Source organism: Anguilla anguilla, chromosome 14 (genome assembly GCF_013347855.1).
Source record: "Anguilla anguilla isolate fAngAng1 chromosome 14, fAngAng1.pri, whole genome shotgun sequence".
Lineage (NCBI taxonomy): Eukaryota > Metazoa > Chordata > Actinopteri > Anguilliformes > Anguillidae > Anguilla > Anguilla anguilla.
In genome coordinates, this window is record NC_049214.1 from 21280374 (window position 1) to 21298143 (window position 17770).

Consider the following 17770-nt stretch of genomic DNA (forward strand, 5'->3'; position numbering starts at 1 on the left):
GTGTACAGTATTATAATGTTTTCCATGTACTACATTTTCTAAGGCAAAATGTGTTTATTTTATTGTTTTCTACCATACCTTACATACTAAATTTGATGCTTTGGAAATCATTTTCTTGATCCCCTAAGATTCATTTTGTCTTCACGCGAGATCTGATCTTCGCCAAACAGAATGAAAACGTTTGGGCTGTAATGTTATTGCGACTAATTGTAGAGACCAGCAGTGAGAGGATTTTTCTTCTAGCTGGGGAGTGAGAGCCCGCTAACTTCATCTTGCATTATTAGGTGAGCAAGAGCAATTTTTAAGATGGCAGGTGAGGGGGCTTATTGGGTTAAAGGGCCTATTGCTGTCGTCCCCTGAGCTCCGGGGAGCTGCGTGGCGTCTCGAGCGGGGGAGCCCCCCGTCCCACATCTGGGCCGCTTATTCGATCACGTTCCGAAATAAACACGCAATTATGATCATACCTCAAGACAATACACGCCATTAATTTGACAGATATATTAAGTTCTGTTGCCAAATTCATTTAATGATACACATCATTGAGCACTTGAGGTCTTGGGAGAGGGGCGTTCTGCCCCCCCCCCCGTGCAGGAGATGAAAGTGAGATCCATCAGTGCTGATGAGCAGAGAGGCACAGGGACCGGGCTCCAGCCGTCGGGCTGCAGAACGTGAGCGGGTTTTGTTTACGGAGAGCTTCCCAACCCCCCCCCCTGGAGGGGGATTCTGGTTTGAAAATGGTGGGTTTGTGACCCGGGCTGACGCGCACGGGCCCGTGATGGAGTGCGTCTCCCACGCCAACGTGCGGAACTGGCAACCGGGGTCGGCCCGACGGCCTGGACGCTCCCAGCTGTCCTCTGAACGGTCCTCCATTACGAGCTCTGCGTTGCAGCCAATCAGAAGTAGCGGGTGTTTATTTGTCGTTGATTTTTAAAAAACATGAACAATCAAGTCTCTTTGACCAAGACTTTCATACTCGTCTCGACTCTGGCACCTTTGCACTTGCCCATGCGCATTTCATCGCATGAAAATTCCACCTCCAGCGGGATCGTATTGAATCGTGTATTTGCAGGCCTGTCTAGTAATAAGGAGAAGCTCTCGTGAATTCAGTAATGAGCGGAGCTGCAATGTGCTGTCAATCATGAGTTTGTTTGAACCCACCAAAAAAAAGGACACTCTACACAGCCAATTATGGTGATTGGTTAAAGTGAGTGAGTCACGGACAGAATATGATAGCTATGCCCCTTTAAGAAGCCTCATTCTCCCATAACTGCTGTTTTTGAGAAGAATGCCACATGATTGTGGTAATGGAACTGGATAGTTAGGCACATTCCATCACAGTGATGTCAGTGATACTGTGATTCTTTTCTCTTTTGATACGCATAATAGATCTTGACGTACACATGAAAAAGGAGGCAAAAATAGAACTGAATTTAAAAAACATTTCTTCTGTTACTATGTAAAGCATCTTTGTGACAGTTCTCCATAAGCACTGTGCAAATGAAAATTAATTTGATTTGATTGAACTGAAATTAATGAATTGTCAATCTAGCAGTATTATAATAGGGGTACATCCTTTATTTGTTCAAATGCCTCTCTGTGATGAATGGTGTTGGAGGCATCATCATAAATAAAATGTAAATATTCAGCATTTGGACACATTTAGTTTGTTGAGGTGAAATAGCATTGGCCTGTTTGTCACAGTGAGTGTATCTGTGGTGCAGTCGTGCTTCCTTTCTGAGCTATCGTGAGTGTCTATGTGCATGGTACCTGTGTCTGTTCCTGTAGAGGTTATGATGCCTTCTAGGCTCATCCTGTATGTTGTATGCTAGGTCCTTGCTACAGAGCTAATTTTGTCACAGAGGGTCCGTAGCTGTTTTTTTGTGGTCAGACTGTCGCAGTGTTACTCTCTCCTGTGAAACTCTGTTTTTTTTCGTTTATGGCAGGGGTCTCAAACTCAGATCCTGCAGGGCCGCTGTGCCTGCTGGTTTTTGATGTTCTCCTGCACTTAAGTGCTTAATTTAACTCATTGATTGGCTAAAGAGTCTTGTTTCCCAGGCCTAAATTGGCTGCCGTTTGAAAGGAAATCACAAAAACCGGCAGAGACTGCGAGTTTGGACCGGACCGGAGTTTGGAGAGCCCTGGTTCATGGCATAGCAGCCGTGCTGGAGGAGAGAGAGAGAGAGAGAGCGCGTTTGGACTGGGGCGAGCTGTCTGAATGCGTTTTGTCGATGCGTTGTCTGTATGCGTTCTGCTGATAACAAAAAAAGGCGCAGCCCTCTCTAGTATATCAAAATCAACACATTTCAGGAAGCAGCTGCTGCCCAGATTTTGTCTGTGTGCTCGGAGGCACAGTAAAGAAGCTCTGAATAATTGAATGGGAGAATCGCGCAGCCAGATAAGAATAAACCCAGAGGACAGGTGCACGCTGTACATTTATCTTAAAGCTGGTTTTTTTTGGTGGGGGGTGGGGCAGGGGGGATAGGTTTGGAAGACCTTGGCGTCAGGGGACATGCTTCTTGCTATTCAGTTGCTTTTTAAAGTATTTTTGTATTGTGTATTTTATTTTTCTTTGCAGTCCCTTATAAACATTTATCTTAGAACGACAGAATGCTGTAAATAAATCCAAATCAGAAAGGAAAAGTGTCCATCGTTTCACTCGCTGACCGTGTGCGGACTCCGTGCTGAATGGTGAGAGAACCTGAAGGGTAACAGAGGGTTTGTGCAGCACGGCTCTGTAGGGGCGAGCACGGATCCCAGGGAGCAGGTGCCCTGTGCGCTCAGGATGCCCTTTTATTCAGCGCTGGTTTCTGCACCTCCCCTCTCCACTGCGGCCTGGCGCCTCTCTCCGCTGCCTGGGAGGGTGAAGGCCAGGTACTGAGCGGCTATGATGAGCCCTTCAGCACACTGTCTGTCAATACCAGATCTGAGCAGTGCTGCCAAGGACCGGCTCTCTCTCTCTCTCTCTCTCTCTGTCTATGTCTCTCTCTCTCTCTCTCTCTGTCTGTCTATGTCTCCCTCTCTCTCCCTCCATTCAGGGCCAGTGTGTGAGGGTCCGGCTGTGTTTGGTAGTGTGGTATGTGAGAGCACTCACGCGGCCCATAGCAGTGTGCGTAAAAGGCTTGTTTTAGAAGCGATGTAAAGGTCCCTCTGATTGGCCTGCTAAGGCTGAGCAGCCGCTGGGGCAAGGAGAGGAAACCTGCCCTTTAGAGGGAAAGCCCCTCCCTCAGATTTACCCTTCTGCCATTTCAGATACATCCACTGTGCTGGCCTGGGGACACAGTTCTGTTTATGAGGATCCAGAACAAGAAATATGTACTATTTTTCTATTTTTTGTGTGTGTGTGTGTGTGTGTGTGTTTTGGCACTTATTACTATGCGCAGAATTGAATCCAATGGGGACAAACCCGTTTTGCGCACTGCTTCTCCACTGTCGGACTTTAACGCACATTCCTGTTTCAATCAAATTTAATTCATTATTAATGAATAATTTTTGCAAAAAAGTGCCACAGCAGTAAAGAAACCTTCAGCTGGAACATAGTTTTGGAATTAGAAGGGAGCGCTTTGATATATCTCACACAAACTCTTTGATGTTGACTCTTTGACTGACCTTTGGCTGAAGTTTTCTAGTACTGTTCCTTCCAATGGCAAGTGAGAAATAAGGGCAATGTGCAGTTTTTTTTTTCTCTCAATACCCTCCTGGTATTTGTGGAATTTTCTGGAACTTGTCAAATAAAAGCAGGTACTTCTGTGTACAAGGTTATGTTACAGGTACTGATCATGTCCAAAGTACTTTTTGCATGAAGCCTAAATTACATTTTAAAAGCCTACATTTCCAGCAGATATTAATGCAGAGCCAGAAGCACCGATGTCGAGAGTAGTCAGTGGTGATTTTGTTATGTATAGTGTGCGGACCATTTCTCCACGCTCTAAATATTGTTTATCCCAGCCTTCTGTTTGTATTTTGCCAGTATTGAATCTCACAAATGTACCTTCACTAATGCATAATATTTTCAGAACATTGACTTAAATCCTTTACGAACAGTGACGCACTGTTTTTTATTTTGTGGCTGAGAGAGTGGTCTGTCTGTGTGGTTTACGTACAGAGACCGGCCTGGATCTGAAGAGGCCAATCGGAGAGGCTCGTAAGAGAACGGTATTAAAAACAGCTTGAATTCTTTAATTAAAAAAGTCCAACCATGCATTATCTCTGATGCTCTCCGCTTCCTGTTTTATAGGATTATGGTATATTGATTATGAAGCCAGGGAATAATGTAGAATCTCCCTTTATTACTCACATACAGCCTGCCTGGCTGTCTGAGTTTAGCTGTAGGTCCAGAGCCGGTGTTTAGCCCCTTCCGAAAGTGTACTTTTTACAAAATGATCTGAGTGATTCATCAAAATACAGCTGCAGCATAGATCTAGATTCGTTTATTTTCTGTTGGTCTTTCTTCATTAATGTCATTAAAAATATGGAGGACATTTCATACCAATGTTGTAAACAAATTAATTAAAGCAGTTTTGAAAGATCTCTTATTTGATGGGTGTTTATGAATCCAGCTTGTATTTGTACTTTTATAGAAATGTTCTGTGCCAAATTAGTCTATTATTCATAGTCACTGAGTTGTGTCGTTTAAGTTCTTATTTTCATTTTTCTTGCAATATGTTAGTACGTTCTGGCAAAGCATCTGCATGCAGATTCAGTGGGGTCATTGGCCTGCTGCTCATAGCCTTAAGAAAGGCAGTTTGAGAGGATGTGAAGACTGACTTGTCTTGTAGTACAGAGAGTACAAAATTGTGTGTAGGTTTGTATATAGACACATATGGTATTGTATGCATGCTTCTATGTGTACTATATGTAATGCTTAAACCACAGAGCTCTGCAGCTAAAGCATTGTTGTGTGAATGGCGATTGAAGCCTTGTGAAGGTTTGATGTGAGGTGTAGGCACAGTGGTCCTTCAGTAACCGTGTGAGCATGCCTGGGGGGCAGTCTGGAGAATTACGGAGGGGAAGTGTCCGGGACCACAGGGCCCACCGCCAATTAGAGCCGCGCCCACAAGGCCGAGCGTGACGTCAGAGTCTGTGAGAGTCTGTGAGAGCCCCTCGCCGCGGCTTCCAGCGTCCGTTTCTCCCTGTCTAGACCCGCACCCAAGACTGAAAAATAGCTCGAAAAAAGTCATTAGGACGACAGAGTAGACCTCCCCTCTTCCGCGGTTCAGCCGTGCGTAACGGCGCAAAGGCCCCGTAAATCTTCTTTCTTCGGCACTTCGGGCGTCGTCCCCCTGAGTAGCGATTGCCGATATGTCGCTTATCGACGGGACGTGCGTCGTGCTGTTACAGGATGTCGGGGCGCTTGTTCCTGTGGGCTGCTACAGACGGCTCAATGGAAGATGGTGCACTTCAGCTCCCAGCCTTTCCTGATTCTCGCTCGGTGAGACCTCCGGCCCCTCTGTGAGGAGCCATCGATTGTATCAGTGTTGGAGGGGAGAACTTTGCTCATCGCTGTCCTGGTGGGCACGGTGCTCTGCTCTCAGTGCTGCTGTTATCCGTCGTCGCGCAGATACACGGATGGAAGCGCCCCCAACCGCTGCCCTTCAAATCTGCAGTTAATAAATATCAGGACTTATTCGTTTGCTTTGTGTTACCAAAAATGTAGCATGTTGTCAACTTTGACCTTAACTTACAGTAGAGTATCTTGTAGAGTAACAGAAGTTTGGTATCCATTTTGTGAGGCCAGGTAATCGGTGAGGGTTTGAATGTGAAACGTTGTTGTTTGTATGTGCATCATTCCAGGCATGTATCTAGCCAGCTGCGTTCAGTACAGGAGTTTCTATAATTTACCTGCGTTGTTAATAATTAATCTGTTCAGCTTTTTTCCCTGTTCTGTATACATACACAGCAATGTAAGTCATGTGGGTACATTACTTGCTAAATGCATGTCGTTTTCATTTTGATCAATAATCATAGCACAGTTCCTACCTGTTTTTTTAAATAGGTGATTTAGAGCAGCAGCGGCAGTATAATCCTTGAAGCTCCTCAGAGCTTTACTAGTGCTGTTATATTTGATCAAGTGGAAGGGGAGAGCAGGACAACCATACAAAAAAATGTCAGTCTTTGAGTCTTAATATTGTCCCAGTGTTCTTGCAGTTGTGTTCAGGTAAGCTGTGTTTTTGCACACGAGTCGAGTGTGAGAAATGACCCCTCTGCCCTTTGGCAGTGGTCAGAATATTGTACCACAGTGACAGAACCCCTCCTCCCCCCCCGCCCCTCCCCCTCCCCCTCCTCCTCCTCCTCCTCCTCCCTCAAGAGATTTGTGCCCCATCTGGGAAAGGTGCTCCTTCCTCCTCACAAACACTATCCAATCTTCCATGCTGTGCTATTTAAAAAAATGGTTTGCGCAGGGAGGTGTAATGCCTGAAAAGATTTCAATTGTCCACAGCTTGACTCCCTGAAAGGCTGTCTTCCCCCCGCTGAAGCCGACAGGCGTGGAGAAGGCCTCAGAAAAAAAAGAGATTAAATTTTCTGTGTTGGTAAACTGGGCTTTGTTACACACAGTAATAGTTGGATGAACACATCTGTCTGCTAATTTGCTATGACGAAGTGGGCTGGAGTGAAGGGGGATTTCTGAGCGACCGCTTGGTTCTTTTGAAGATGGGGAACCGCCCCTCAGCTCTGACACCAGATCAGTTCGACCCTTTGATCCCGAATTGGTGTGGTTAGGATTGGATGTTGCGCGAGCTGATCCTGAGTCAGTTTGAGGGGGGGGCCAGGGGGTGCCTGGAGTGCAGCGGTGTCTCCCGCAGTAAGTGAGATTGGAAGGCAGATGGGGGATCGCGGCACAAGCGCGCTTCTCAAATGAGCACAGCGGTATTGACATGCAGTTTGGGCGGAATGAATTTTCATACACCGGAGGTCAAGGTCACCCCCCGAATGCAGTGGAAAAAGAGGCTTCCCGTTTCATGTTTCTGTGTGTGTGGGTGTGTTGCTGTGTGTGTGTGTATACGTGCATGTGTGTGTCCTTTGACCTCCTCCCTTTATATACAAACGTTTTCTATATTCTACATATTCACACAAACGAAATAGCATTTGGTTGGTAGTTGTGTGTTTAACATACTGATCCTCAACTTGTTATTAGGTCTTGCCTATATAAATGTTTATGTATGATACATTATGCAAATTATAAGATGTACTAATAATAATTTCCCAAAGGTATTTGCAAATTACATTAGTATACAATTATTCTGTTTTGTTCCATCGAGATGTACTGGATACAATTTTGTAAAGTTAATCTAATTTATCATTTAAAACAATTACACATAATGCTTTATATTACACTGTAGGTTATATGAAATTTACATGGTCTAAATGTGAGTGAGGAACATTTAAATTTAAAAAGTTTATTATCATAATATTGCCAGGCAAATACTCAAATAATTACCACAAGCTTTTTAATGCAATAACTTCATACAAGAGTCAGTATTTATCCAAACAAAAAGATTTAGACACACAGGTAGTGTTAAAATAGGACATAAAAATCTGTTTTTCACAAACCAAAAATGCATACCAGTAAATATAGATGAAAAATGACGTAAATATTGCACATGCATTTACCTTTTCCTTATATATGTGAATGTAAAGCCGCATCTTGAAGAATTAATTGAGCTATGCAAGTTTCAGATATTATCTTTTAGTAGTGGTGTAAGTGTTTATTTTTTCAATGATGCCATTATTTGGCAATTCTGCCCTGAGTATAAAGTGAAAACGTTCTCGGCTGGTTCAGCAGCAGTGGACCTGCGGTGGGTTTGATCGTGGCTGTACATGGGCTCATTTGCTACAGGACTTTTATTTTGTAAATGAGTCCCGAAAGCCCTGCGATTCAAGCCCTTTGTGTCGTTTTGAGATTCTGACTGCAGAAAGTGGGAGATTTGCTCCAAACAACCGGGGGGCATTTTATATGAAAAAGCTTTTTATTTGTTGTGTTGTTTTGTTTTTTTTAAAGTTGGCGTTGTTTCAGTGTATCGCTGGGAAATCGCAAACGAAACCGATTTCCTTCCCAATTGATTTTACTCTCAGCCAGTTGCCTTAGCCCCCTACAATACCCAAATAAAACGCAGAGCAGTTTACCCCTGTGTGAACAACGCAATCAAACTTGCTTAGCATTACAGTACCATTCCCTTCCCAGATACAGCCTGTACTAAATACAAACAACACTAACTTAAAGCACCGGGAACAAAAGTTGGGTTCCTTCTACTTTTTCGCAAATTATGTTTCTGTTTACTTGGACATGTTTTATATGCGGAATGAGCATGAATTATTTATAAGCCCAGCACTTTTTCCCCCTGCTCTTTATTTGCCTTTCTTGCTTTGGAACTATCTGTAAATCTGCCAATCTTGTTGAGCATTTGGGGGCAGTAAAATACTAATGAAAGTGGTTCAGGAAGGGATAGGGCTTTCTCCGGCTTCTCTGACAGATTTTTAGGAGCAGCCTGATGTGGTCTGATTGGTCCCCTCCTCTGGTGACAGTGGGCATGTCACAGCACGGCGCCATCCAATCAATGAAGTCAAACTGCCCTCCAGGGAAGTGACAGAAGCCTCTATTCTTTAGGTTTTGGGAAGCCTGGTCTTGTAAAAAGAACCAAACCACCATGGAGGGCAGCCACAAATAGCATGATAAACAACTGATAAGCATTTGTGGAGGGGAAAATTGTCCTAAAATGTGGACTGTGTGCAATGGGGCTGAGGGAATCTGTAGAGGGTACAAATGGTGCTGAACCTTCTGTGGCTCTTCCAGTACTTCCTGTAAAGGGAGTGGCTGGGACTGAGAGTATCTCATCAGACAAACAGCATGAGATTATATTTCACTTGTCCAAATCAATTAAGAGCTTTGTAGCTTTGTACCTATGCTATGCTATATGTGCTTTGAAAACGTCACCAAGTGCAGGCTGTCTTTGTAGTTACGTGAACCAAGGTAATGAATGTGTGGTGTGAATTGTATGCAGCTCTTAATGGCTCCTGATCTGTGACTCGGCATGAGTCTAAACTGTGTTCCTCTGCTCTCCCTCCCAGAACATCCACGGACACAAGGGTCCGATAACCGCGGTGTCCTTCGCTCCTGACGGGCGGTACCTGGCCACCTACTCCAACGCAGACAGCCACATCTCCTTCTGGCAGGTGAGAATGTAGCTGAAAGTCGATCGTTTGTTTTATTTTTTATTTTTTACTGGATCCATTCCTGCTCCTTCTCGTCCTCCCGAGTGTTATTTTGGACGTGCCGGTCGCCCACGCTGGAAGCGCTGCAGCCGAAAAGCGCCCGCCCCTCTGACGCCCCGGCGGGGGCGCGCCGCGTCTCTGGCAGACGGCAGCCGGTGGCGCGTGGGCCCTCTGGCACGGCGACCCCGCCCACGCCGTCTTCTGAGGAGCGCTCTGCGTTTTACAGCTCTAATGCGGCTGCGTTTCCGCACGCGCTCGCCTTCTCCTCCGCCCTGTCTGCGCTTCCGCACGCGCTCGCCTTCTCCTCCGCCCTGTCTGCGCTTCCGCACGCGCTCGCCTTCTCCTCCGCCCTGTCTGCGCTTCCGCACGCGCTCGCCTTCTCCTCCGCCCTGTCTGCGCTTCCGCACGCGCTCGCCTTCTCCTCCGCCCTGTCTGCGCTTCCGCACGCGCTCGCCTTCTCCTCCGCCCTGTCTGCGCTTCCGCACGCGCTCGCCTTCTCCTCCGCCCTGTCTGCGCTTCCGCACGCGCTCGCCTTCTCCTCCGCCCTGTCTGCGCTTCCGCACGCGCTCGCCTTCTCCTCCGCCCTGTCTGCGCTTCCGCACGCGCTCGCCTTCTCCTCCGCCCTGTCTGCGCTTCCGCACGCGCTCGCCTTCTCCTCCGCCCTGTCTGCGCTTCCGCACGCGCTCGCCTTCTCCTCCGCCCTGTCTGCGCTTCCGCACGCGCTCGCCTTCTCCTCCGCTCTGTCTGCTCTTCCGCACGCGCTCGCCTTCTCCTCCGCCCTGTCTGCGCTTCCGCACGCACTCGCCTTCTCCTCCGCCCTGTCTGCGCTTCCGCACGCGCTCGCCTTCTCCTCCGCCCTGTCTGCGCTTCCGCACGCGCTCGCCTTCTCCTCCGCTCTGTCTGCGCTTCCGCACGCGCTCGCCTTCTCCTCCGCCCTGTCTGCCGCGCTGAGCCACAGCGCCGGGGGGAGGGGGGGTTCAAGCCCTCTGATTACATAACATTTCAATCTCGCGTGCTTTTACCTTTTAATTACCCCCTCTAACGGTGTATCGTTCTGCAGTGTACAGTGCAGCCCTCCGCTTGACTTGGGGAGCGGTGAGAAGCGTGCGGGTCCCGTCTCCGCCCCCTGCGGCGGCCCGCCCCTCGCCTGTTCGGGGGTTTTGGCGGGAGGTGTTCTCATGACAAACGCAGAGTGCCGTCCTTGGGCCCAGCCTCCCTCGTCGGCAGCCAGGAGACGCCTCCTCTCAGCCCTCCCGTCTCCTGCATCCCGTCTCCCCTCCCGTGCTGCAATTCCCACGGCCCCTGTATTAAAATGGCTGCTTTGTGCGGCGTAAAGTTTGTGCGGAATAATTCATGACCGGCAGCGAGACAGCCGGAGGCGCCGCGCTCCGAGCAGGACTCCGCCGAGCTCTGACAGTCTCGCGGCCCTGGCTGCGCTGGAGAAAACAAAATCTGAAACAGGAGCGTGGCTGCTGTTCTTTTCCTGGCTGTGAGGAAAGCAGAATAAATGTAGGAACAGGCTGAGCTGGTCAGCACGCTGCTCGCTCGCTTCACTGGACACTGTTTAAACCCCGAACACACAGGCCTGCCCTTCATTAGGCTCCCTGTCCTGAGACTGTCCAGTGACCCAGGGAAATGAGCCAGTGCTGAAATGAGCTGTGGCTGAAATGCACCATTGCTAAAGCACGCTGTGGCTGAAATGCACCATTGCTAAAGCACGCTGTGGCTAAAATGCACCATTGCTAAAGCACGCTGTGGCTGAAATGCACCATTGCTAAAGCACGCTGTGGCTAAAATGCACCATTGCTAAAGCACGCTGTGGCTAAAATGCACCATTGCTAAAGCACGCTGTGGCTAAAATGCACCATTGCTAAAGCACGCTGTGGCTGAAATGCACCATTGCTAAAGCACGCTGTGGCTGAAATGCACCATTGCTAAAGCACGCTGTGGCTGAAATGCACCATTGCTAAAGCACGCTGTGGCTGAAATGCACCATTGCTAAAGCACGCTGTGGCTGAAATGCACCATTGCTAAAGCACGCTGTGGCTGAAATGCACCATTGCTAAAGCACGCTGTGGCTGAAATGCACCATTGCTAAAGCACGCTGTGGCTGAAATGCGTAGTGGCTGAAACGCGCTGCAGCTGAAACGCGCCGTGGCGAGGAGGCTGAGGCGGCCGCCAGCAGACGCAGCCGCGCTGATCCCGGGACTTTTTCCCCCTCCAGCGCGAGCGGTAGAATCTCCCTGACGCGGCGCTTTCTCCCCCGTCTCTAATGACGTTAGCGCCAGCGCGCGGCGGGGCTGCCGGCGGTCTGCAGCGCTAATGAATTCTCAGACAGGCCGTCTGGCGGACGGCGCTGCCGGGCAGGGGGCCGGGGGTCTGGCGCTGGCGCGGCGCTCCAGCCGGGGTATGGGCGGCCGCGGTCTGTCTCTGTCGCCGCGGTTTGCCGCGCGGCCCCCCCAGGGACCCCCGAGCTCACATTCACCGCGGCTCTCTCTCCCGTCTGATCAATGCAGGCAGCGCAGCGTCTCCTTCCTCCCAGCCCAGCCGCGCGCTCCAAAACGATCTCTTTTCCCTTTTCTTTTTTTACATTGGGTATTCTGGACAGTGGCTCTGTTCCCTCAGCCTGCTTCCAGACATTGGTTTTTATAAAACACTGGCTCTGTGTGAGACACACTGGCTCTGTGTGTGACACACTGGCTCTGTGTGTGACACACTGGCCCTGTGTGAGACACACTGGCTCTGTGAGACACACTGGTTCTGTGAGACACACTGGCTCTGTGAGACACACTGGCTCTGTGTGTGACACACTGGCTCTGTGAGACACACTGGCTCTGTGTGAGACACACTGCTCTGTGTGAGACACACTGGCTCTGTGAGACACACTGGCTCTGTGAGACACACTGGCTCTGTGTGACACACTGGCTCTGTGTGAGACACACTGGCTCTGTGTGAGACACACTGGCTCTGTGTGAGACACACTGGCTCTGTGTGAGACACACTGGCTCTGTGAGACACACTGGCTCTGTGTGAGACACACTGGCTCTGTGTGAGACACACTGGCTCTGTGTGAGACACACTGGCTCTGCGTGAGACACACTGGCTCTGTGTGAGACACACTGGCTCTGTGTGAGACACACTGGCTCTGCGTGAGACACACTGGCTCTGTGTGAGACACACTGGCTCTGTGTGAGACACACTGGCTCTGTGTGAGACACACTGGCTCTGTGAGACACACTGGCTCTGTGTGAGACACACTGGCTCTGTGTGAGACACACTGGCTCTGTGTGTGACACACTGGCTCTGTGAGACACACTGGCTCTGTGTGAGACACACTGGCTCTGCGTGAGACACACTGGCTCTGCGTGAGACACACTGGCTCTGTGTGAGACACACTGGCTCTGCGTGAGACACACTGGCTCTGTGTGAGACACACTGGCTCTGTGTGAGACACACTGGCTCTGTGTGTGACACACTGGCTCTGTGAGACACACTGGCTCTGCGTGAGACACACTGGCTCTGCGTGAGACACACTGGCTCTGTGAGACACACTGGCTCTGTGAGACACACTGGCTCTGCGTGAGACACACTGGCTCTGTGTGAGACACACTGGCTCTGCGTGAGACACACTGGCTCTGTGTGAGACACGTTGGAGTCGCGGTGCCTGTGAGCTTCGGCCTGAGGCCTACCTGGAAAGGAGGTGTTTGATTGGCCGGGAGAGGCCAGACATTGGCCCTTATAAGGACCCGCGGTGACCCGGCTGCTCCTCTCCCTCGCAGATGAACACCTCGTTGCTAGGCAGCATCGGCATGCTGAACTCCGCCCCCCAGCTGCGCTGCATGAAGACCTACCAGGTGCCCCCGGTGCAGCCAGCCTCGCCCGGCTCCCAGAACGCCCTCAAACTGGCCCGCCTCATCTGGACCTCCAACCGCAACGTCATCCTCATGGCCCACGACGGCAAGGAGCACCGCTTCATGGTCTGAGGGACCCCCCCCCCTCACTCCGCCGTTACCGCCCATTCCACTAGCAACCCGAGGCTGTGCAGCGTTTACACTGTTTTTCTGTTTACATTCTGTTCTCTCCCTTGTACTGATTTTAATTTAAGTTTTGCTCTTATTTAAAGACTTCGTGCTTTCATGCAAATATCTGGGTGACTTGTATTGATTTCACTTTGCACCCAGAAATACCGTGTGTGTGTATATTTGAAGTCATTTGTCGGTGTGTTACTTGTAGGATATGTTTCTATTCATCCTTCAGTAAAAAAGGTTTATAGGACAGGTCCAGTTACAGGATTGTATAGGAATAGTTGCATTTAGGGTGGCCTGGGTATTCTGGGTGTGTCACCCCAAAACATTTTTCCACCCCTGAGGAGAATGCAAAGAAAAGATTTTATATCTATACATAATCACCCAGTGGTCCTATTAAAAAATCATATCATATCGTAAGGGATATTATCAAGAATGCTTTATGTTGTAGCTCGTACTTATTCTGTGCTATGTTTGTCTGTTTGTTTTTCATTGGCTATGGAATAGAATGAAGTAATAGAAGAAGAGGTACTGTAAATGTGTTCATCACCCCCACACCCCCCCCCTCACCCCCCATAGCCCTAGAGAAGCCAAAACTCACCTAAACGAAGGCTGTAGACTTTACTCAACAGAGATCTTTCACGTGTCTGTCCATTGTAGACGGTAGCGCAGAAAGTAAACACAGAGCTGTATTTTAATGTATGATCTTCAGAGAGGCTGGTGAAGCTGAACCTGAAGCTGGGGTGTCCTGAGACTGAAGCTCAGCGGCTCGGGCAGCTGACAGACGCTCTTTGAGCTGTCACCAGCGCCCGTCTCGCCGCCCCCCCCCCCCCCTTCGCCCAGCCCCTGTCATCAGCACAGACAGAGTATAAAAACATCCAACACTGGAGCACGCCTGCACACTGAAGCATATCAAGGCTTTTCACAGCTCTGCTGGATAAAAAAGAAAAAAAACACATTTTGCGAATCTTGTCAAGCAGCATTCAATGCCTTCGCTTCCTTGTCAAGGAGCCTCGAAAATATCTCTATCTTTTTACACCGTTCACTGTTCCAGGTTCAGAGAAAAAGGAAAGGTTATGGGTAGAGTATAGCAGAGAGAGTGAGAAAGAGAGAATGAGAGGCTATCGGCAGCATCTACCATTCCCCTATTGTGATTTTGTAAGTATTTTAAACAAAAGTATTAATGGAATATATATTTAAAGACAGTCTGCTATCGTTTAAAATCAGTGGGTCGGGACGAGTAGCATGTTCACTGAGGTTTTCCGCGACTGAAACACTTTCATGTGAGGGTCCGGCTCTGGCCAGTGGCTTCCCTCCCTATGCAGAGAGGGTTTCCTGCTGGAGGAAGGCTGATCTTAGCAGGGGCAGAGCTCAGTCTCTCTGGCAGATGCTGGTAACGCACTGGGAGCAGGCCAGACTGACTCGAGCGCTGCGCGTTCTCCTTGTGGCGGAGAGAATCATTAAGATTCCCATTAGCTTTACTGGCTGGCTCTTTATTTAATTTGCCCGGTCTCTGGGAGTGGCTGGGGGGCTGGGCCCGCTGGAGCTCGGGGCCTGCCAGTGTTTCCGCTCACAGAGCTGCGGACATCGCTGCTGTTTCGGGGGGGGGGCGGGGGGGACAGGCCTGTTTCCACACGGACAGCCATTCACTTGAGTGGATTGTTTTCTGAATTGGCCCGAGGAGAAAAGCAGGAAGAGCGGCGGACGGGTTGAGGGTGGGGAGAAGTGTCGCTGCTCGCAGTGCGCAGACTGCTCTCAACAGCTCCTCACGGGCTCTGGAGAAAGAGAAACGGCTGTAACTGAATCCTCTGGGCAAAAAAAAAAATCTCATATTCATCTCAAGTCCCATGGTGCACCACTCTCCTGTGATCTGAAATTCACTCAGTCCAATCTAGAAACTGTGTCTGTTATTTCTATAGGATATCTGAATATCAGTAAGCATAATTATAACAATAGATGAATAAATATTAGATAATGAGTAACCGTACAGTTTACCTGCTATATTTGTTTAGTTTTTTTCTGTGGAAATAAGGAAATCCAGCACAGTGACAGCATCGTGGGTCTAAAGAGGTACACCAGTGGATTGTTTAATATGTTGTATAATGTGTATGCAATGTCACTTTGATGACTGAGACTAATCCCAAAGGGCATTTCACCAAGAGCCGAAACCCCTCCCACAACAGCTGATGACATCATTGGAACTTGAGGTACTGCTCTAAGTCTGTGGGAAGAGACGGGAAGGTATTGGCAAAATGATTTTTTTTTTTTGCCACGTTAGTCTCTGATCACTTAAAGACAACAGACAGCTTGTAAATATTCTTTGCCAGAGCGTATAGACGTGCTTCGTCAATTGTTAAGATTTTTTGCTTTGAATTTTTTTTTCTGCCAATAGCTCCTACTGAACACTTCAGGGCCATCCATAGTTCCAGTGTAGCTCCATCAGGACGATTAGCCTATGAGCTCACGGCTCTCTTAAAAGCTTTGTTCTCAATCATCAAGGTGAATTCTGATGTTTACAATATATGAAATGATACTTTTTTTGACTGTAGTGTTCCATTAAGGATTTATTTCTCAGTTCTAACCTCTTCCTACATTACTGTGAATAAATCCTGTGTCAGCGCTTGCCATTGTGCTGCATTATGTTCTATATTTCCAGCCCCCCCCCCCCCACCCCCCACTGCCGTTGGCCAGTGCTTCCTGTTCTCCTGCCCCTCCCCCAACTGCTCATGGCCCCTCCTCTAACTGTTTTCTAATGACCCCTTCTCTAACTGTCATTCAGGGTCCACCTCAAGGCCATATTTACCGCTGAGGTCTGACGCATTCTAAACATTTAGGAGTCAGCCCTGCTCTAGCCCGGTTACATGTGGACTGAGGGAATGGTGGAGTCCTGACTGGATCTATACCAGAATGCAATTATACTGGCTACTTTCATTCTTACTCTGTGGTTCAGACATCTCTTTCCCTCCGCCTTCCCACCTACCTTACATCACTGCCTTCTGCTGCCGTTACCCTGATAATCACAAGACAGAAGGAATTGTGGGATACATGCTGGGCAGAGCTTAGCCTCGCATTTAAGACTGTGGAAAAGATCTTACATTTTGGGGGAAAAAAAATCTTAATGAAAATTTGTTTGCCCCCATAGCAAGCTTTTATTGGATCCATCTTGACCAATTCTTGGCTTGCGTTCAGTGTAACTGAATGGCATGTTTCAGAAATTACAAATAGGCTTTTTTTAACACGTGTGGTGCAAAATATACTTGGATCTTAAACCTAATTTAAAATTAAATTAACAAAATTGTTTTGCATTACTTTTACAAATGCTAACAGCATAAATATTTCTGAGGTTGAACATTTAAATCATCTCCCTGAAGTGCATTGTTATTTGATTACTCTCATTTCCATTCTGAACCTGCGTTTCTCACTGCCGGGTTTTAATCGCTGGAGATCTTTGTGCGCTCTCATTTCTGGGCCCAGTTCCGCACATTCCTGTGGCTCGTCTTGCTTTGCATGAACGGATGGATGGATGAATGTCGTCACCCCGTGATGGAGAAACCCGAACGTTCTGATTCCCCCGGCGCCGCCACGTCCTCAGCCCCTCTTTTTCTCTTATCTTTCTCTTTTTCGCTCCCTCGTTCGCTCCGTGCTGCAGTACAGCTCGCATCAGTGCGACGACTTGAGCTTTTAGTGTTTTATTGATTCGTCACCGCTGTATTTGAAACTGCCCTTCTTGTAAATGTAGATACATAAAATGACTTCATTGTCAATTTATTTGTAGAAGACTCGACATTATCTAGTAACGCTAGTGAGATGATCTGCTATTGTCGCCGTGGAAGGTACTCTGTGTTATACTTGAAAGCCGTGCGTGACTGTGTATTTCCGTGCAACCACTTACTTAATATATTGAACTTGTACTGTAAAGGCTGTGTTTCAAAAATCTATTGTGTGTATGACTCTACGTTCAATAAACATGAGATGTCCAATAAGATTTCAGTGTGATTGATGTATGTACCATGTAACATCCAAAGCATGAAACTCAAGTATTATGTATTGGAAAAACCCAGTCAGAATATGTAAATAACTGCTTATAATTTATTAGTTATTTTTAACATTATATATAGATATGTGTAGAAATGTATTTAGCATCTGACAATTAGCATTACAGACAGATGTAAGGTACCGTATTTTGTTTTGGAGCCAATCCATAACTCTATAACTTAATCTATAACTCCCAATAATTCAGCTGATCATGTAAATTCCCTCTTTCATCCTGGTATATTCTTAAATGCATCTTTGAAATAATTAGGCTCAAACAATTAAATGTTGATGCAAGCAAGCTTAGCCAATAAGGACAAGTTGAGAGTTATTTTATAAAATGGAGGGTAGAAATGATTGATAGTCACATTTGTTTGCATGATATAGATTTTTGATCTGTTAGTATACTTAAAATGTAAAAGAAACTAACAGTATTCTGATATGCAGTTTTTTCACAATTTATCTTTGTGTTTTTTCTTGTAACCAGAATTTGGTCTTAGATCACT

At 47.7% G+C, this 17770-nt stretch overlaps 1 protein-coding gene across 7 annotated transcripts in view; it reads left to right on the forward strand.

The window, feature by feature from the left end:
• Positions 1–17217, forward strand: part of LOC118212409 (WD repeat-containing protein 7) — a 161564-nt gene extending 144347 nt beyond the window's left edge. For 5 of the 7 annotated variants that reach the window (XM_035390244.1, XM_035390245.1, XM_035390246.1 and 2 more), the window contains 2 exons: positions 9064–9168; positions 12987–17217. In XM_035390244.1, coding sequence (XP_035246135.1) covers positions 9064–9168; positions 12987–13190 — 309 coding nt within the window. In that variant the 3' untranslated portion in view covers positions 13191–17217. The remainder of the gene's footprint in view (positions 1–9063; positions 9169–12986) is intronic. The other 2 variants (XM_035390247.1, XM_035390248.1) reach the window with 1 other exon arrangement.
• The last annotated feature ends 553 nt before the right edge of the window (positions 17218–17770 follow it).